This window comes from Magallana gigas, chromosome 5, assembly GCF_963853765.1.
Source record: "Magallana gigas chromosome 5, xbMagGiga1.1, whole genome shotgun sequence".
In the NCBI taxonomy this organism is placed as follows: Eukaryota; Metazoa; Mollusca; class Bivalvia; order Ostreida; family Ostreidae; genus Magallana; species Magallana gigas.
The window spans coordinates 38,437,350-38,459,799 of NC_088857.1; the positions used below are offsets into that span (position 1 = coordinate 38,437,350).

At 33.0% G+C, this 22,450-nt stretch overlaps 1 protein-coding gene across 3 annotated transcripts in view; it reads left to right on the forward strand.

The window, feature by feature from the left end:
• The window catches only part of LOC105337346 (B-cell CLL/lymphoma 9 protein), a 31,782-nt gene that overhangs the window by 2,503 nt on the left and 6,829 nt on the right, over nt 1-22,450 (forward strand). The window contains exons 1-6 of one of the 3 annotated variants that reach the window (XM_011442032.4): nt 3,248-3,318; nt 12,474-12,542; nt 12,989-13,040; nt 15,260-15,528; nt 16,014-16,067; nt 18,092-18,441. In XM_011442032.4, coding sequence (XP_011440334.3) covers nt 15,357-15,528; nt 16,014-16,067; nt 18,092-18,441 — 576 coding nt within the window. In that variant the 5' untranslated portion in view covers nt 3,248-3,318; nt 12,474-12,542; nt 12,989-13,040; nt 15,260-15,356. Of the gene's footprint in view, nt 1-3,247; nt 3,319-10,853; nt 11,211-12,473; nt 12,543-12,988; nt 13,041-15,259; nt 15,529-16,013; nt 16,068-18,091; nt 18,442-22,450 lie in introns of those variants that run through there. The other 2 variants (XM_011442031.4, XM_011442030.3) reach the window with 2 other exon arrangements.

Here is a 22,450-nt window from a genome sequence, read left to right on the forward strand (position 1 = left end):
CAGCGAAAGTCCCTAAAGAGGGCTCGATGGTCTTCACTGTCTTGGCCATTTTGAGACTGTATTGATCTCATTAAACAGAAGAGCTCTATATAAAGATAAAGGAAAATAATCCAATTTTGAAACTAATATATATGTAATTTTTCTTTACAAAATAAATGTTTATGCCTTAAAACGTCATTTTTAAGAATTGAAGTGTGGTTATTTTGTTGAGCACCTAGCCCCCCTCAAAGGCTACCTAAAGAGTTCTATAGTGACTGCTTGCTTGTTTGTTTACATTTGTACCTTGTTTTGTGCTTGTTTGTGATTGGAACCTACCTTAATGTATAAAAGATCTTCATACAAATGGTTCGAACTCAAGTTTTATCAACTTGTCTTAAATGCATGTAAAGTCAAACAAAGTCAGTGTTCTTGTTGGTTAGTTTATTTGAGCTTGCTTGCTGGTTTGTTGATTAGGAGTCAGCCTCTTCTTTATTGTTGGGTTATTTAGATGTTATTTTACATTTTCAAAAACAATCATTTAAATTTTCTTGATTGTTCATAAATTTGATTTTTCAGTCAAGTAGGTTATTTCTGATTAGGTATGACATACTTTTTGATTTATTATCAGGTATTTAGAAATAGCTTGTCTCCATCTTCATCACTGTGTTCTTTTTATAAATGTAACCATGGAAATATTCAATATAATTTACTTCTTCACTATTACTTTTTTCTGATGTAAATGTTCTTGGCTTTGGCTACAAAAACAATTATCTCCCTTGGATGACTCTTCTTTCTTTGACTTCAAGTCATTGACCTTTCAAAAATATTTTACTGGGTTTCATTTTGAGGCTTTGAGCTTCCAAAATAGGTCAGATCCAAATAAAAAAAATAACTTAAATTGTCAGCCATCTTGTGAGTTGACAGGTTTAGAGATAAAGAAAGCCCGATATTTATATACATTTAACATGTTTAGGCAGCAACAGAGTCAAAGAGGGCCATGATATTTGGACATGAGTAGGCCGCTTCTAACTAAACAGTTTGACATTATATGGCAAGAATGAAGGGGCAAATTGTTCTGTGAAGGGGAAGAAGAAGCTTTTGTTCTGTAATTGGTTAGTAATTTTACAGCAGGAACATATTGTTCTTGGAAAAGGGGGAAGAGTGTTAACAATGAAACTACATGTTTAAATTTGTGGAGGAGGTTGGTTGAGTTGACTGCTGCCGTTGTGATGAGTGAAGCTCAGGGTCCCTGATAGTGCAGAGCAGCATGGAGCAGCATGAGATCACCCTATCACAGGGGCGGAGTCTGCCTCCTCGACATGTTGTTATCGTTATTCCCATTATTACGTTACAGCTTTTTTTACATCTTACAGTGATACAATACACAAGCTAAAATTGCCCTAGTTGTTGAAAGTTTTTTTTTATTGATGTTTCATCCAGTAAGCACATTGCAGGATAATGCAAAACAGACTACTTAGCATCAGCTAGGGAGATAGATGTAGGTATGGCTGACAAAGGGGGACAAGCACCTGTCTATGACCTATTTGATACTTTTGTATTAACTGAACTTAATGAGTAATAGCACACCTGGAGGATTCTTATTCCTGATGAGAAGTGTTTTATCCTTTAAAGGTTATGATGGGTTTCTTGAATCAAGAAAAGGGGGGGGGGGGACTCAGGTGACATTAAAGTACATGTGGGAAGTTTAAAAATCAAATTTTGGGATAAAATCTAGAGAATTGTTTAGCAGCTGATAATCTGTATTAAACCATTTAGTTAGGAAATGTAGTCTTAATATACATATCATTTTTAGTCTATGAATGAATTTCATTTATGAAATGGTGCAGTTTTTCCAGCAACAAGTGATTTTTTTCTGTTTGTTTTCTTTTAAATGATTGTATTTTATTTGAATTTAATTGAAAGTCTCAGTGAACCTGTGCAACAAGTTTATTGTGTGTGTTATTATTTTCTCAGTTCAATAAACTTGACAGTTAGAAGACATTACAGGAACTTTATGAATCGTCTTAACAAAGAGCAGGATGTGTGACAGCTTCATACAAAGTCAAATGGCCCAAGAAATCTCAAAATATATGAAGATCTGACTGAAAACTAGTTGATTTGCATTGCAAATTATGATATTAAATTCATTAACAATGTTTTGCCCTTCCACGTGTAACTGAAGGTGATGGTACGGACCACTATTTCAATTCTTTCCCAGAAGTACGATATTAATGGTCCTCTGCTATATGTATGTAAGCTCACTAAGTTGTGTACTTTGTATGACATGCTACATTTAACTACATGTAGCTTTGCCTGGGTAATCCTTTCCCTCACAGTAAACACAGCACCTGCTGGGAATTCTTTCATGTCACCACCTGGGTAACTCATTTGTAAACATGATTAAGTACTATTGAATTTACAGAAATAACAGATGCTCTTAGTTTTGTTAGAATACCCACCAACAGTAGTACATCATGTAAATATATGTTTACCTTATTTGCTTAGGTTCAGTATGTAGTTCTTGATCCCCTTGTTCCACAATTTGGATGCAGGACTAAAAAAGATAGTTTTACATTATCACTTGGTCAGGGATTATTTTTGGAAGGGGGGGGGGGGGGGCTGAAGGATTTTGTCCCTTTAGTTCTTTATCTTTCTATTTGACAACTGAATACAGGTCATGAGATGAAAATTGATATTTGTGTACAAAAAGCTCTGACTGGCATGCATCATCAAAAGTTGTGCATATATTTCATTACAGGTACTAACAATTAAAACATAGACTGTTGTTCTTAGCCTTATACTGTATTTCCACAATTAATTGTTCCACACTCTCTGTAAAAATCATTCTATGTGGTTTAGAATAAATTAATTGATATAAAAGGAATTTAGGTGGCTTTCTGAGAGGGCGGGCGGAGAAAGATTTTTTAAAAATCCTTTGGGATGGTGGGAGGGGGTTTGAAGATTAAATTCACCATTCAAGCAAGTTTCCTACGTATAAAAATAAATTGCTGTGCACAGAAGGTGAATGTGGGGCTGCTTGGACAAGTTGTTGATTTTTCTAGTGTCAGAAATATAGATACTCTTGTGAAGATCAATATCTAGCTATCTCTCGTTCTTGTGACCCATGATAACAGGATATTGAGACATTCTTCTGACCTGGGTATCTCTTTATTGACATACTTTAAGTGTTTATCACTGAATAAAGTAATGCCAAATCTATTTTACTTAGGTAAAAATTGCCTGGGCTGCTTTAGAAAATAGGATTTAACAAGAAAAATGTGTTGAAATAGCTTCAGGGGTTTTTGTGACTACAGTGGTTCCAAAGTGCATCCCAATAAGGTACATATTAATTGCACTTTTAAAGTTGTAAATAACAGCGACAAATCATTGTGCAAGGTTTTCTTTGCTGTTGTAATTGTGACTTTGGAAAGTTTTGCATACATAAAGGTTAGTAAGGGTTCAATTTGATATGTTCAAGACTTGAGATTTAAGTTATGGTACCCATGATTTCTAGCTAGATCTGGGCTCATCTGAAGTGATTTATTGTTACGCCATGATGGTCTGTTGAAGGTGCTTTAACACAAATATGTTTGATAATCCAATAAAACGGCTTTGATCAGTTATCACAACTTTGTAGTGTCTGCACACACAAAACGCACACTGTTTAAACAAGTCAAGCACACCCACAAACCAATGTCTGTTTTTTATACAGAGTGGGAAAAAAAAGAGAGAGGGAAAGAGTAAGAGAGCCTTATAGAAAGTGGAGTTTAATTGCTGAAATTCTTTCGCAAGTTACGGGTGACAGAGCAAGGTTGATGTTGTGTCTGAGAATTTTTTTCTCTTTATCTTTTTGTTATGTTTGCACAGCTAACAGGACAGGTAACTTCATATACTTGATCAAGCATCCCTAAAAAAAAAAAGTCATGAACATTTCCCAGAACACATTGTAAAATTTCTCTGAAGTTAAAAATTGATAATTATAATGTTTATAAAAAGAATGCTTGTAAATTTAATTAATTTTCAATAATATGATGTTTAATTGGTTACTCATGGCAATACATCAACTGCTGTGAATTTGAACAATAGTTACGTTTATAAATTTTAAGCTTAATTTTTATGAACACATGGAGAGAAAATCTGATTTAATCAAATGCAATTGGGATGTCACTCCATCTTCTCCGTGTAAGACGCGAGTGTAGGGACCAGACAGTCTATGGGGGTCCATGGAGTCATTTGTTTCCTACTTTGTCCTTTGGGAAGCCATATTTCAGGAATTCCAAAGAAAGCAAGACATCCAAGTCTTTGATTTGTCACTAGCTGATGCTTGACATTCAAGACTTGGGCAAAAAAAAAATTCCATGAAGATCGAGGCTTGCAGCTTTTGTTGGGCTAATCAATGCGACGTTGAGGCCAAAAACAAAACAACAAATCCAGAGTAGAACAACGTAGTACAGGTTTATAATCAATGTATGGGATGGAGAAAAAGTTTCACCCGGGATGAAAGTGTCAGGAGAGAGATGGATAGGAGACATCAGAAGACTGCAGTAACTGCAGTTAAAAAAAAACTCTCAGAACATTCACAATGGTTGCTCTGATCTCAACAAAAATCAAAGTTGTTACTGATTTAGCAGATTGATTTTTGTGTGCATTGCATGTATATGTAGACATACCAGTCTGGCTTTGTGGACATTGAAAAATTGATCTTCTCTATCAAAAGAATTTTTGTCTTTCAAATAGTCCCTGATCAACTTGAATGCTGTGATGAAGTTTTAGGGTATTCTTGATTTTTTTTTATTCTATCTGAAACATTGAACAAGTTAAGCTTTATTTTATGAAGACCTAGGACCATGAATTGAGATGACGATGAAACCGATATAACATGATTTTAATACTTTTGACTACAGTTCATTGTATGGGGCACCTTGTAATTATTCTGTAGACAGGCCTAGATTCCCAATGCTCCAGAATTATGATTTATCTAGTAGTCATGGGCCAAAATAGCGACAAGAGATTAATATTTTTTAGTTTATCATTAAAAGCAAAATTACCCTCTTTTCTTCGTGTTATAGCAATAATAAGGATAGTGATTGGTGCAGAAATTGCTGACCTTATTTTCAAATGATGTCCTACATTTCTATTGACCTTCACTATACTTGCATCAATCTGACTTCACAGCTAACCATATGCATTATTTGCTGTAATTTTTGGGTGTATTTACATGGTACTTCGATGTTAAACATCAGTAATGAAATATTTAATTTTACTCAAAATGGTAACAAAATTCAAAACAATCGGTAATCTGCAAACGTGTTAAATTTTCTTTACTATTCCTTTTTATTTAATATAGGCCAATTCTGGATTGTGACATAGTTAATAGTTAAAATCTCTTTTGATTCCCAGAGTTCCAGTGTTTTATTTTTTGACTGCAGACATTTTTACAGAAATTAACGTTGTGAAATCTATACACATTATTTTTTTGTCCAGATCTTTTTCCGTCGCAGTCTTCCTTAACAAGTTTGATGACGACCTCATAAAATCAGTATGCATTTCACCTGTCCGATTGCGAGTGTTTAGTAATTTGTCATCCAATTTGAAGCGTATACTTGTATATAATTAGCTAACACATATAAATGATAACATTGGGAAGCCAAAGAACAGCCAACAAAGGTATATTACTTATGCTATTTTTATTTTCCCCTGATTTTTATTATTGTGCTTATGAGTAAAAATCCTAATATATGAGGAAAGGAAATGAAAAAAAAAAACAATGATAGCAGTTAAGAATCAATGAGACGTGAAAGAATAGGCACTTTCTTGTACATTGACATTTTTCCGTTTCAAGTCTGGCATTTATATGAATATTTTGACCGGGGAGAATACGTGTTCCTGTTCAGTGTTTTGAGTCGATCGAAATCTCTGGTTTAACAAGTATGCACTCTTCCCAATGCTTCTCTACATGCCTATGTACTTTTGGAGGAACTTAAAGATTTTCAGCATGACTTTATTACAGCCTGATGCCATGTCAGTAACTGAATACAATAATATCAATACTCGCTAGGAGACTAAGTGTAACTTCGTGATCATGTCTTTATCTCAATTTTTTACTTTCAGAGGCATTATTTACAAATATATGATATATCTGAAGCACCTGTTTTCAGATTTCAAACATGTTATGATATTATGTGTAGCCATGGCCTATTTAATGGTCATAGACACCTTGCTATTTATCACACGGATGTGGGCCATGAGTGATCTTTCACTGTGACTCTTGGGGATAAGCTAATTATGAAGCTGTCCAATGAAACCATGAGGATCATGGGTCCAGTGTTTGTGGTTTTAGCTGAGTGAGGGCCTTTACACACTTGTTTAGAACACTGAAGTCTTTATTTTGATAACATTTGAAGCCTTCATGGCCAGTCAGTGTGAGCAAAAGCCAAAGTGTTTTGAGCTAACACCCCCCCCCCACCCCCATTAGACAGTATGGGAAATAATAAACTCTAAGGGGAATCAAACATTGGATGGTTAGGGACTGTCTCATAACTTGTCAGTAGGAGATTGGTATTTGTCCTGTGCAAGCCCTCAAACTCCTTTTAGTTTCAGAATTTACAAAAAGGGATAATTTACATTTTAGTCTCTGAAACTTTTGGTTTACATGGATTTCTTTGAAAAGACATGTAACTTCTTACTTTTAAATAACTTATGACTACTAAATGTAGTATATATATCATTATATATAGTAATACAATGCACATAGATGTAGAAAATGCAAAATGGGAGATAGTATTGTTTCAAGAAAAACGATAACTCCTGACAGGTACTAAGGTACAGCATCAAGGTTATCAGATGCAGGATGTATAGTTAAAGAGTAAAATTGATGATATATTGGAAAGAAAACACAGGTGTGAGCTCCTTCGGACCTTGAAAATGTTATTGGTTTGACCTATGTGAAACATCAACTTACTGCAATCATACACTTGTTTTGCCACACGTCTAATCAGGAAATTCTAAATTTGAATGTGTTGTAAATATTGGAAGTTTAAGTTTTTTCTCTGTTTTTGGAGTGCAGTATTTAATTTTGCTTTGATGGTACACGCTTGTGACTAGAAGTGCTTAGTGGTGCCATGCAAGTGAATGTGTATGTTATGGATTATAGCAAGTGATTGGTTTGTTTTAATTGTCTTACTTTTGCAATGAAGATTAATGTTCATGTAAATGTGCAGGTACTTTAAGTTTCAGTGCTTCATATCTTCTTAAATCTGTCTTAAGCCTTTTAGAAAGAGTTCACTGAATTTTGATTTTGTACTTGATACATATGCTTATCATTGTTACGAGAGGCTTTTTCAATAAAATGCACCTATTCAGCTGATATTTTGAGAGGGAGGAAAAACAATATTGATGGATGGCATAAAGTGAATAAACATTAATCAATTAATACTAACTAAGCTTCATGGTCAGTATATGTATTACACGTAATTAATCTAAGCAGGAGATATGAGCACCAAAAGGCCAACTGAAGAGTTGATCAAAGTCGCAGATATTCATGAAGTCTCGTTTTGCACATCAAAAATCTACAATAACCTACTTGAGTATCATATTGATTCTGCAGTCTATGATCTTTCACGCTGACGACCGTGTTGTCAATATTGTACAAGCAGTGACATGCCGCTCAATATTCACCAAACTCTGTTACATATTGTACAAGTGTTTTGTTGGGTTTTTTCAATTTTTCAGTCAGAAAAATTTCTCTCTTATCAAGTCGTGTATGATCTGTGGCGTTTTTAGGATGTGTGGCATACCATGTGCAGGAGAGAAGAGTTTGTGGAGAGAGGGAGTCTTACATTCTAAGAACACGGCACATTAAATGTTGGCTTCTGTACAAGCATTGCCACATTGCCGCATTGTGTAACAATTTCTCTTCTTCAAGGTCTCCTTGGTACCAGTGGTTCAGCTTAACTCTGTTGAAATGTTTTGTCAGATTCTGATAATGTTTATATATACAGTGAGATATATATATTTTGCTGTGCCTTATTACCATTAACTCTGTTCATTCACCGGCCTCCCTCCTTCTTTTTTTTTTTTTTGCTTTTGTTTATGAGGGGTTTGTTTAACTTGTTGTGCAGAAAAACAGCAGACAGTGTTATCACTGGGTAATGATAATTAATTACAAGCCTAACAGACACTAGAGAGTGTGGGTTGGTTTTCTTTAATTTGAAAAAAAAATTAAACAGGGAGGAATTACAAAACACAATAATGTGAAGAGTCTAGCAGGGTTTTTTTTTGTTGGTTTTTTTTTTTGTGTGTGTATAGTAAACTTTCTGCAGAGCTGTTAAATAAGATAATAACTGGATCTTGAGTATGTGTAGAAATCAATGGGAGGACAGAGGTAATCACATCTTAAAACAAAGGGAGATAACTGGGATTTTCCTATCATGGATATGTGTATTAAAATTTTTATGATAAAGCAGCTTTGCATGAATTGTCAAATGGAACATTGGGAAATTTACAAATCTGCTTGATTCAAAGAATCATAAATAAATAATCAACGTTAAATGAATAGAATATGGTAGTCTAACTTAGAAAACGTGATTTGTGTTCTTTGTATGATCTTCAGTATCAATAAGCAGGCCTAGGACATTAAAAGGACAATTAATTAATAAATCAATGCACAGGAATTAGAGATGTGCCACAGATGTTTGTAGGGATGGAGACCTAAATCTGCATTTTACGAGTCACCTTCCTATAGTACAGTTTTTTTTAAAACATTATTGATGTAATTTATGATTATGGTAATTAGTGATTATGGTGAACAGATCAGATAAGTTTAGAGATATGGCAAAGAATCATGTTCTTACCAATGAAATGCACTTTGAAGCTGCATTTATCAAGATGTTAACTTCCTTTTAAATTTAATATAGATTATGGTAATCGAATTAAGTGTGAATAGGATCTTTAAATTGAACTCAACATTTATTATTTTATACTTGTAATTATTACAATATTGTATGAATAGATCTTCTCTTGTCTTTCGAAAGTTTTTGCATATATGTACTTCTGTTTTTGTTAACAACAAAGATCCTGGACATAATTAATTGTCTTGCCTGTCATCCTGTCTGTCTGTATTCAAAAACTTAAACTCTTGAACCTATGTAGGTATTCTGTACAAATTTAGGATGCTTTTTCCCAACTAGTAATGCACTCTCCCATGTGGGTCTTTTAGACCATATGTTCATCTGTTTGTCCATAAAATAAATATTGTCTATAAAAGAGGTGCTGATCTGGATTGCACAAGATATGTAGATATTAACCTTATTTGTAATTAGCTTTGAATGAAAATATAATGAATTGATAATATATAACATTTCTTTGTCCACATAAATACATGTAGTACCTTATGTCTTGTAACTTTTGTTTATATTACTGCTTTGCCATGTTCAGGGGCATTTGTATTTCTTTTAATTTATTTTGAATTAATCTTTCTGCTTCAATAATTGACCTCAGTTATCTCAGAATTGAGCCCAGTGTCTGAAGATACATTCTGTAAGCATGAATAATGCACATATTCTGAATGTTGTGCAGTCTAGAATTTAGGAAGTGATTCAGTAGCATTAGCCTGTTCCTACACACTTGATCATCACCATGAATCAAGAGTCCAACCAATTCGGTGTCGTAACAGTCCATCCTTAGTCAAACTAAATGGTACTGCATGACTGGTACAGTTTCAGTCCATCCTTTAATTGTGACACGTAGATATATGAATATAAGTAGGATGATGGTGATATGACGATGGGCGTGTAGTCAATCTGTGTGTATTGTGAGAGTGTGTAGGTTTACAGCACAGTTACCTGGGCAGATGATGATGGTTCATTGTCCTCGCCTGATTAACTTATGGCCCAAGTCTGGCTTTATAAGGTTTTTATCTACCACTTCACAAAATAGGCAACCCTGACCTGAATGGTTGTCTACTTAATTCCCCTAATTATTCTGGATTAGTGTAATAAGCATAGAGTTCATTCCGTGTTTCTTTGTCTTGCAGAATGAGTGAATGTTATACCGTGGCTGTGGACTTAGTGCTTTTAAAATTAGAAATTTTCATATTAAATGCATATAATTAGGTAAATTTTGAAATACGGAGGGTTTAAATTGGAAATTAATTCAGAGAAAACATGTTCTTTAGTTAGAACTGTTGAAATATGGGTCGTACTAGCTGTTTCCCCGTGTTCACATATATAATTAGCCCGCTTTTAAAAGAAATATATTTTTTATCTATCATTATGATTGATGGGCAGGCGTGAAAGTACATGTAGAAGTGTGCATCGAAGATTTTTAGCACTATTGTACACACTTGTATGAAATGTACTATACGCTATGCGTTGTCAATTTCAGGTTCTCATGACAACTATAAAAAGCTTCATAAAATTTGAAATGCTTAAGCTATGAGTCAATTTACATATTTCTTGCTACCTGTGATTCTCTGGTTTTGACAAAAGCCTTACAGCTTCTGGGCCGGTACATTTAAACAAGTGAGAATTGACCTGCACTCACAAGGTTAGGCCAGGTCAAGGAAATGACATGCAGGACACTTTCTCTGTTGCAGAGATGTGCAACAAGATAACATATATTCGCAACGTGAAGGATTAAGTCCTGCATTTAAACCAGCACTTCAATGATGGTGTTTTTATTTGAAGGTCTAGATTTACCTGTGAAAGATATTTCTTTTTATCAGCCAGCGTTTAAGAAGGTCACCTTACAGAAGATGAATCAGAGAGGAGCTCTATCTCCCCTCCCCAAAGTGAACAAAACTTCCCCCCAACACTCTACCAGCTCCGATTTCATTTTCACACTTGATGAACTTTTTAAAAAATCTGTGTGTGAAATGTGTGTATGTGTTGTCTTAAGATCATAACAATGAAGGCTGCCAGATTATTAGGTCATAATGCAAATTTCTGTGTCTTTCCATATCATTAATCAGTGCGAAGTTCAATTTCTCTCTGTAGATATATAAGTTGGCTTTTTATAGTGGATAAGGTCGGGAGGTCATCAGGGAACTCTCAGGTAGTTTAAATGTTCAAGCTACAATTAAAGGAATGTAGTCCGATTATATTGTGTACCGCATGTTAGTGATAAAGAGATTTCAGTTGGAAGGTCACACATGAATTTATCAAACTGGAAAGGTATCATTTAGCCGAGTGTCTATCACCCAGCACCAAGGGAGGCTACTCTCTCAGATTCAGGTCAGTTTACAGAGAAAAAGATGATTTCATTGATAAATAGTGTTTATGACAAATCTAACAGTGATACATGTTATATGCCAGTGGGGCACGGCATGGGTTGTGTTTTAACTGAAGTGCCTCAATAAACACATTGCTTGTTTGATGTTTACGTTTTGGAGTGCGTCTCAAGATAAAGGACTTTTACTCTTTCTTTTTTTTTTTGAGTGACACTTGGTTAATGCTCAGGCCCTCTTTTGGAGCCAGGCTGTTGATATGTTGATATAAATGTTTAAGAGAAAGAGAGAGAGAGAGAGTTAGGGAGAGAAAGAGATTATGGTTAAACATTTTTCAACTATTAATAGATACATAACTCCATGCAGTCGCACTGGTAGTAGATGTATGAAAAGTAACAGCTGTGTTGTCTTTGTACAGTGTATTTCTTTTATTGCCACCAGTTTATTGGCCTCTGACTGGTCAGACATAACAGTACTTCAGCTACCCACCTGAAATAACCCAATAGCCATTGTAAATAATTACACCATAGATACAACATTTTTTAGGAGAAACATAAATGTTTTGTACAACAGGCAATATTTTTTAGTAGATTATGACTGTTGTTGCTTGCATGTTTATCACTTGCCATTATGATCAATGTAGAAACATAGTCTTTGTACTCCTGCAGTTTGGGGATTGATTACTGTATAAAGTGTGTTTGTCTCACCCAGTATTACATGTACCCAATAGGAGTAAAGTATAGTAAAACTCCTTAAGTACAAACACAGATAGAGCAAAACATCAGATATAGCAAAGTTTTGTGGAGTTACTTACTGGCTAAATTCTGTACAAATCCTTGCAAAATTTCATGATTACCGGTATAACGAATTCACATATTATTTTAATAACTTTAAATAACAGATAAAGCAAACTGATTTTGAACGAAATTTTAAACTTTTATAATGAATATCTCTATAGTTGAAAAGCTTAGCACTACCGTTTGATATAATAGTATAAATGAATTTATTTCCACATAAATTTTTTAATTAACAATCAGATTATTATAGGTTTCAAAAGAATTTATTTTCATTCCAGGCCTTTTAAATTAGCAAAGATTGAAGTCTGGTTGAAAAAAACATGAACATGTTTATAGCGATTTCACTTTACTTATTATTACAAATTCGTTATTATGAATTAAGGATATACCTAAGTTAATCCATTGGAGCTATTCGCTATAACAGAGTAGTCTTATTTAGAGGTTAAAAAGAACTCTTTTTTTCATCATTTCAGATATAATGTAATATTGATTGAGAGAGGAAACATCCAACATGGTGAAGTAAAATTGTTACAAGATGTCAGGTAAATCAAGGCTTTTTACCTTTTTGTAACAAAACATGTTTACATGCATATAATGACTAGTAAGTTCTCACAATAAACCAAATTTTAATCGTGACTATTTTAATTCACAATTTACCAGTGGTAAACTGGTTCATAAAGACTATTTTTCTCAATCAATCGTATTCACACCCGTGTTGTTATTTTTCACCAATAATGCAAGGTCTGGTTTGTGGTGAGAAATAATTGTGACAATGAAGCTCTCGCAAACATTGCAAAGATTGGTCGTACAAGAATAAAAGTTGGTTTACTGTAATTTTTGTACCAAAGCAGTCCGAATATGTCCAACTTCTTTTAAAAACATTATTAAATAGGAAATGCTTTGCATGTAGATGCTTACATGTATGCTCTCTCTCTGCATTTCATATGTCTTGACTTCATATAATATTATGTATCTACGTATATTTCAGGTGGTATGAAACCAAATACAGGATGTCGATATATACAGAGGACATTCTTCTGGTGAGTGGAAGATGGGAGTCTGTTGTATCAAGTGCTAAACTGAAAGGAAAATTATTTTGAACAATTATTTCCTGAGGGTTGCAGCAATAGTCATATGCTCATACAAAAGACTAGCTATAGGGTGAAGTATTTTATGGGGGACCATACAAATAATTGGTGGGTTTCTTAGATATCCCTTTAGCACAAATTTACATCGCCATAGATTTTACTTTGATATGATAACTGTACTTTGAAAGAAATTTTTTCACAAATGAAAACAGTGCACCAATCTTGAATTATGGTTATACCCTTAAATTCCATGGTATTCATGTACCAGTAGTAACATTGGTGTTAAAAATGCTTTGCCAATGTTTGGAATACAGCATTACATATTATAATTTCACCATGTTTGTGATATACTGTACCAGCGATTCTGAATATTGTGTTAGTTTATTTTAGAAATGACGAAACTTAGATTGTGTGTTCTTTAAACTTAGAATTGAAGTTCCATTGCAATATTAATTGATAAGGACCATGTTTATACATCAAGTTTTCTCAAATCAAAACGAAGTAAACAAATATGAGAATTTCATTACATACAAGAAATTCTTTTTTTTAAATTTATATGAATGTTTTATAATTAAAAAAATGATTCTCCGATTAAAATAGATCCACCGTTAAAGGTTTATATTTACATTTTCCAGTGTCTTTGCCTGTGATAACACTACATATCGATTTTGTACTATATAACTCATAACTTCAAATGACGCCAAATTGAGGCGCCAGGGGGGTTTGCTTATATATATTTATATTTGAATATTTAATTGTACAATGGCTTAAAATTATATAAATATAAGTGATAAGAAATCATTTTTTGAATATTATGATGTAATGATTTCGGTCGGGGCGTGATCAAATCTATCATAAAGCCGGAATTTGATCACGCCCCGACCAAAATTATCACCTCATAATACTCAAAGAATGATTCCTTATTCCTTAAATAACCCATGCAAATAGAGAAATTTTAGACAAACAAACACTTACAGTTCATTTATAATTACTATATTAGACAACAATCAGCATAATAACAATGACATGACAAAATCATAAAAGTATTAAATTCTGAGTGTTAATTGGCTTTGTTAGTGGTAAGGGAAAAATATTTGTAAAAATTTCTGCCTTTCTTTTAAATTCATTCATTAGGTCAGAATTATAATGACTATGTAATATTGAGTTTTTGTTATTAAACATTTTAATTACCATGCTGTTGTAACTAGGACAGGAAAAACATGCAAAGAGAAACTAATTATATGTTACTTAGGTTTAAAAGTATATCTAATGTTAACAACTACAAACTATTGCAAGAATGTACTGATACCTAATTTTATTTTTAATGTTAGCTGAGTTGTTTGAGAAGTAGAAATGGGTTAGGAGACAGATCTGTAAAAGCAGGTGCAAATTGGGTTTTTAACAAGATCAAGCATTTTGAGACCAATTTAGTGACAGTGTATTGATCTTGCCATACATGATGCCAATCATAGCAAGCACAAATTGATGTTCTCAAATTATCACACAAAAGTAAGAAGGAAAAAATGGAAAACGAGAGAAAATGATTTTTAGAATCTGGTGTGTTTAAAGATTGCTTAGAGTCCGAAACTGACAATGAAAAGGGCAATGGGAGCAATTATTTAACAGTTTTAATCGTAATCCGGTATCTATTGATTTCTAATGTACATAGTGTGTTCTACAGGGATCTGCTATCATGTTGAAAAGGCAGATCGCATGCCATCAACATACGTAAATAATTCACTCTGTACACATTCAGGATCCTTTTCAGGGAGGATGATTTGGTTTGAAAATGAAGTATAAAAAAAGATTTGATGTAGGTCATATATTCTTTTTGTGCATGCTTTGACTTCGAAATTATATAAATTTTGAAGAAAAGATTTTGAGTATTAGGGAGTGTTTTAAACCTACGTATAATTTAAAGCTTGTTAAGATGATCCAGAGAAATAAATAAAGTCACATTACATAAGTACCCACCAAAAAAAATGGATTTGTCTCATAGCAGAAAGTGAGAATCCGAGTTTTTTTTCCTGTATTAATATTAGTAGAGACTTGATGTTGATATTGATTTTTCTTATGCACTGTCACAACTTAAATTTCATCTTGAAGGTACAAGAAAAAGAATTGTCCATATACATACTCACACATATCTTTGTTTTGGTGTGAATTTTCAGGGACATAAGGAACTTGGTTTAAAACAGGAAACTGGAGAGTGATAGGCAGCACAGCGTGGGGACAGCGGAAGGAGGGACGCCCCCGTCAGCCACAAAAATGCTGCCAGAGTCGGCCGATAAAATGGGCACAGAACTCAACGGCACCGCAGTCAAGTCAGAGGTCAAGGTCGAGGTCAAAGAGGAACCGCTGGAGGAGAAGCGGACAACGGACAATTCAACCAACAACTCCTCAGGGCCTCCAAGCAACAAACTGACCAATGGAGAAACAGGTAGGAATCAGGGCATCCTGTAAAAGGTGGCAGCTTAGGATGTAAACAGCAAAGGTCATTTAATAATGAGGCTGTGTAGTCAACAAATTATCAAATCTTAACTACCTTAAATTTTCAATAAACAATTTCATTATGAACTATTATTATGTAAGGTAATTCAATATTATTATATATTCAAACTTTAAAATTTGATTGTTTCCATATATATTGATACAGAGCTCTTCTTCTGATGAAGGCTTATATAGTCTAAAAATGGCTACAATCACCCATCCTTCCTAGGTCTGGCGTTGGGAAGTGTATAAGGAGGTCTTATTTACAATGTTGATTTTTAAAAAAAAGTTTTCTTGGTTATAAGATTTAAAAAATACTGTGACTATGTCAATTGGTTTAGAATGTATAATGTTTAGATTAATTGTGATTTAAAAATTATTCATTAAATTGATGGGATTAAGTACAAGTATATCTAGAGATGATTTTCTTCACAGATAACAACAACCATACCATTGATAAACCAAAAGTAAAGGAAGAGAAGCTGCCACGTAAGTGCTCAGTAGCAGAGAATCTGTATGCTGACCAGTACATTTAATGTTGTAAATTTTACAGATAGATTAAGACTAAGAGTCTTCAACCTTTTTTGATCAATTTGGATGTTCATCTATACTACTATATTAAAATAATAGATGCGAGTTTTTGGGCTTTAATACCGATAAATCGGAAGAATACTGTCTTTTGTTTTATATATTTTAAACATTATTGGTACTTGAAGATTACCTATTTGTTTTTATTTTTTTCTCAATCAAGCTTCGCTAATTAATATAATCAACGAAAATTCCTCAAAAAATTCTGGAAATCATCTGGATTTTTTGGATTTTACGATCTTGCGCATGTGCATTACATTCACGCTAAATCATGGGAGGCTCTTTAGTTTATGTTAACACAATATCACATTTGCATGGATAAACTCAGAAACGATGATACAAATACGTGTAAATTTTCACTGGAAATTTGCTAAAAACTCTATTCATCAAAGAAAATAGGAGAGATAACGCTAAGACAGTGCATTGAAAAATCCCTGGAGTTTGAATGTAAATTTGAAGCGAGTGAAAAAAGTTGGTGAAAAAGTGTTGAATTCTTCAATAATAGAATTTAATTTTTAGATGAAAGGTATATATAGCCTCAAAATGGTTTGTTATGAATACTGAAAATTACTACATTTGGCTGTGTATTCTATTTAACGCTTTTGGCGGAATGCGACTTCCGCTAAATCAAGTACATCGCTAAATGTCATGCATACATGTATAAGAATAGTAACATTCAGGAATACTCTAATTCAAATCCATGCCAACTTGTTCAAAAACTAATTTCCGCGAAATATCGTACGTGCCAAATATAATATGTTTACAGTAATTTGTTTTTTCAATGCATCATTAATTTTCTCCAAAATCTTTTCGGAGCGATTCGATCTGCAATTTTCTGCTACATTAAGGGTATATAGGAGGCATTTCAACCATGGCGAAAGCCTGTCCCGAGATACAGTTAGATTATATTAACAAAGCAGAGTGAAGTGAAATTTATAGCATAACTGTAGGCTTAAAGCTTGGTTAAATGTAAATGTCAACCATGCGGTGTGTCGATGTATCTATTTCGTAAATGTCCGATACCATATGCAATGTCAACCCGTGCACGCACGGGTCAAAGTCTAGCAGAAATAGAAATTCAAAAGTAAGTTAAGCAATATGAGCTGTATTTTTTTAGATTTTTTTTTGGCTGCAAAAACCTGCTAGTATGACAAGTCTGCATGTAACTTAAACTCTTATGATAAATAAAATTTGAAAGAATCATTAATTTTGTCAGAAGAAAGATTTCTCTTCTAAGGAATATACATGTAGAGCAGATCAATTTTTTGTACAGGACAACAATAATTCAATTTTGCTTCAATTAAGGCTTCCTTACGTCTTTTCCAATAAAAATATGGCTAACAGAACTTTCAAAACATTGATATTTTTGTTAATTTAGTAGAAAATAACATTTTCCTTAAAAAAAAAATTCAGCATGAAAATTGCAGCTCATATTGCTTTAAGTTTTTTTTAATTTAAATGGACTAAAAACGAAAAAAAAAAAATGATATCCGACAACTTTGATGATGTGCAAATTAAAAAGTTTATTCACCATCATTCGATTTCATAGTGAATAAACCTTTTTTTTTCACAGATTTCATCTAAACCAAATATTTTCCTGTGGATTTTCATTCTCTAATTGATATTAATTTTAAACCACAGGAACTTTAATCAAAGAATGCAGCTTGTAGAATCTATATATCTAATTAACAATACTGTATGTTGATCAGGAAATGTGGCACATTTTTAAACATGTAGTCCTTGATGGTGTTTGTTATTTGTTATTTAAAGATGATTTGATTGGTGTTAAGTGAACTAAAAATATAACAATAAGTACAGACCAATAGAAATGTGAATTGAGTTGATTCTTTGACAATATAAGAAGACAGGTTATTCATGAAACATTTTGATTCTGTTCTTATCAACCGTTCCAATGTCTCTTACAGCTCAAACCCTGGCAGAAGTACTCAGTGAAGACACTGATGACCGTCGATCCTCGCCGGCAAAAACGGTTCCCCCAAACAAGACTCCTCAGCCCCCAAAAATGTCCAAGTCCCCAATCGCCGCCCCACCCCCCAACTCATCGCAGGGGACCCCCCCAACTAGCCACATGGGGCCGATGCCCCACCAGGCCCCACCCACCAGTGGAGAGTCCCAGTTTATGCAGCAGCAGAGTCAGATCTTTGTGTTCTCTACCCAGATGGCCAACGACGCGGCAGAGACGGTGATGGCCGGCCAGTACAAGAACATCCTGTCCTTCCACATGGACCAGCCAAACACCAAGAAGTTTCTTCAGGTATGTACAACTATTTTTTCAGAGTTATTCGTTCAATTTTTTATTGTTAGTTATTTGCATGGCAAAATACTACTGTAGATAAAAAATTATGTAGATTTTTCATATTAATATTCGAAATGTTTGTCACCGTCGGATGTAAACCATGCTTTTACATTCAAATTGAATGTTAACAAGTATGGCATTCGTAGATCAGGTGGTTGCCTTCTAGAGGATTAATAAGGTTGTGCCTTTCTATGTAATACTACTTGTAACAACTGGACGGAGTTTACAAATGACATTGTCTTTACTTTCGTTTAGAGTAAAATGTTCCTAAATTCAGCTTCCCTTTTCAATCCTAACGAAATAACACGATGCTGTATAGTTTACAGTGATGCATACAGGCTTTAATCATGCAGTCAAATATTCGAATACTAAATATTGATTAGAGTATTAAAAATTTACTATTCATTTGTAAGTATTCCAACATTCCTTTCAGCACTCGATTAAAATCAATTAAATATAATGAAATTTGGGTCTTAACCAGTCTAGTCAGACTCCGAAAAAGGAGTCAACAGAAGTGACTTTCTGCATGCATTTTGGACTCCTTTTTCAGAGTCTACGCATGCGCATTTATACAAATGTGGCAATTTTTTTATGAAAACGTGGGTTTTTCAAGAAAAGATCTTGCAAAGTGCTGCATGTGTTGGCAGACCTTTTACATGTTTTTAAAGGCCCCGCATATAATTTACTATTGATTCTATTGTACATAATATATATTTATTTGCACTTTAAAAAGTTATTTATCTCTGGATTTTAATGTTTGGACAATATTAAAAAAATGATATTTTTTGTAGTAGATTACTAACAAACACTAGCTGCTCTAGCGATGAATGAAAAACATCTTATTTGTATTGAATAAATAGGATTGATTGTTTAAAGGTCTAGAAAATTAATTAAATTGTCACAATGGATACAATCACTCTTTAAATTGATAAGATAATTATTGTGAAAACAAATATAACCGTGGCATTTCCGGTGTTAGGAAAACGTGTTAAATACATTTCCTTCATGATAATTGAATAATTAATCCTAAAAATGATTGAAATGAGACTACAATGATTAATAAATGTATCCTTGTTTCATTAATTCTATACAGTTTTAGTTGTGCATGATAGAAATTATGGGTGAATTTTTCATTTTCAAAATTTATCTTGCGTAGAAAGTGTACAAGTAAACAGTTATGAACATATAACATTAAATTTATATGATGTAAGCAAGTACATGTTTATTTGTCCTTTTCTTAACGTATAATGCAAAGTACTATCACTTACAGATTATGTTCAATATCTTTTAATTTATCTGTAGAGTAAATTCCTAATCAAACGCGAGGAATTTATATCTGCATAAAATCGCAAGAAGCCCGTTTCGTGAATTTTAAAATCTCGCTTTTAATTTTGGAACATATGTTAACTAAATGAAACTATGATAAAATTTCGACAATCGCGATTTTATGTTCTCGTGATTTGATGGAAAACAGTTGAATCGCAGAATTGAGTACTCACGTAAAATAAGGAATCTACAGTATTAAATGTATTTGATCTGAGATTTATTTCGAAATCTATTTTATTATTATCTTACCAAAGCTCAGACAAAGAGTGTCAAGGAAAGGAGGCAATTATTTTCATTTGTAGCCCAATCACAAATGTGTAAAAAAAAAAAAAAAAAAGCCCAAAGAACTACAGTATATATGATATTAGTCAAATTTGGCCCCCATAATTCGTTATTTTTAAAATGATTCAGGTACATTTATTTGCTGTGTTAATTTATAAAAAGAGTTGATAATAAAATATGTTTTTCACCTATTTATTTGATTTATGTGCACTCACTGGCAGTATATGACATCAGAAGTGATGCTATTTTTATAATTCAATCAAAATCAGTCAAAAATTGACATTTTTCTTATCTTTTTTCGAATGGGAAATATAGAGCGACTCTTTGAACAAGAACAAACTTTTTGTCACTTATAAGTATTTGAGAGACACATCTTTGGTGAAAATATTTTGTTTGTTCAAGCAGTCACTCAATGTTTCCTTAAAAGAAAAACTGCTTCAAAACAAGTAGTTTTTTGCTAGAAATGAGAAAATGGCGGGAAAAGGTAAACTTTACGATGTCATATTTTTAAATTGTGGGCACTAAAATCAAAATGAAAATTATAAAAAAACTTCAAATGTATATTTGTACAAATAAAACAAAGAATTACAGTAAAATGACAATGTTCATTTAAGGTGGCCATTTTAGGCTCAAACCATATATAGTCCTTTTAAAATTTTAAAATAAGCAGTTTTTCACCTATTTATTTGTTTATTTATTTATCTATTCCATTGTGTCTCCATAAGAAAGATATTGACAGGACACAAATTTTACACAAACGATTGGACGGACGGACATGCAGACAAGGTGATTTCTTTATACCCTCCAAACATTGTTTGCTGGGGACATATTGGCATACACAATTAAATAAAAATATTTTTGGGTAAATTTTTTACATCATCCTGTTAAACAAACATTATTTTGATGACATATATCAGTCTAGTGGGACTCTAAAATGGAGTCAACAGAAGTGATTTTCTGTAAACAATTTATACTCTGTTTTTGGAGTTTACTCGTGTGCATTAATACTAAATATGGCAATTCTCAAATAAAAATGTGGGGTCCATTAGATATGATCTTGCAAAGTGCCGCATGTGTTGGCAGACTTCTAACATGTTTATGAAGACCGTGGATATAATTTACTCTCAATCATATTTGTACTAAATACATGTAGATGTTTATTTTTTCTTAAGAAAGTTATTTATCTCCAAAGTTGGAGGTTTATATGGTACTTAGACGTTTAACTGAGAAGAGCTTTGATTGCTAACAAACACTAGCTGCTCTAGCGATGATTGAAAAAGTCTTATTTGTATTGAAAAAAGAGGATTGATTGTTCAAGGGCCTAGAAAATGAAACAAGTTGTCACTCAAAATACAAGAACTCTTGATTGATCAGATATAACTCTCATTAAAATAATTTTGCGGCGTTTCCAATGTTTGGAATTCATGAGAATTGAATAATTCAGCGTATAAATGATTAAAATGAGACTATACTTTAATGTAACAATGATTAATAAATAATTTATTCTAAACAGTTATAGTTGTGCTCAATTGAAATGGTGGGTGAATTTTTCATTTAAAAAGTTTATCTGACCTAATAAAAATAAACAGTTATAAACATATGACATAAATATGACACCTTAACAATCAGAAATGTTGATAATTCTTAAAAATTAATTTTTGGCATGATTTTGGCAGATTTAAGAGATTTTGTTGAAAGTAAGGGACATAACTCTCACATTGTTTACATTATATACGCCATTTAACGTAGCTCGCGGGTTTGCTGACGTCACAATAGGAATCGACGTAAAGAGTTGACCGTCATAGTAAACTCATTTTTTTTTTTTTAATGACAAATGAGATATTTAGAAGTATAAAAGAAAATATTTTAAAAAGCTTATATGCGGTTTATGACTGTTTATACAAAGATTTATAATATCAAGTGCTGAAAATTTAAAGATGTCACATACATTGTCACATTTTGTTCTATAAAGATAAAGAATGAGTGTTGGTTAGAACTCTTCCATTTAAAGCCATGTTTTAAAATAGAATGTATGCATTAACTTCGCTTTTTTTTTTACAATTATAACTTCCGTTATCTGTACTACCGATTAAATTCTTAAATTTCTTTTGGCTAGAGATAACTGTTTTATTCGATTACTTTCTTATAATGTCAGTAGTTGCCTGGCATTTTATTTTTGCATTGATTGACTCAGAGTTTTATAAAAACAAAAATAGCAATTTTCTGTATCTTTACAGCCTTACATTAATTGCATTTGATAACATTCACAATAATGTCTAATAAGCATTTACATGTTCTAAAATGTGTTAAACAGCTAGTCTTGTCAATAAATGCATTTCAATTTTGGTGTTCTAAGAAG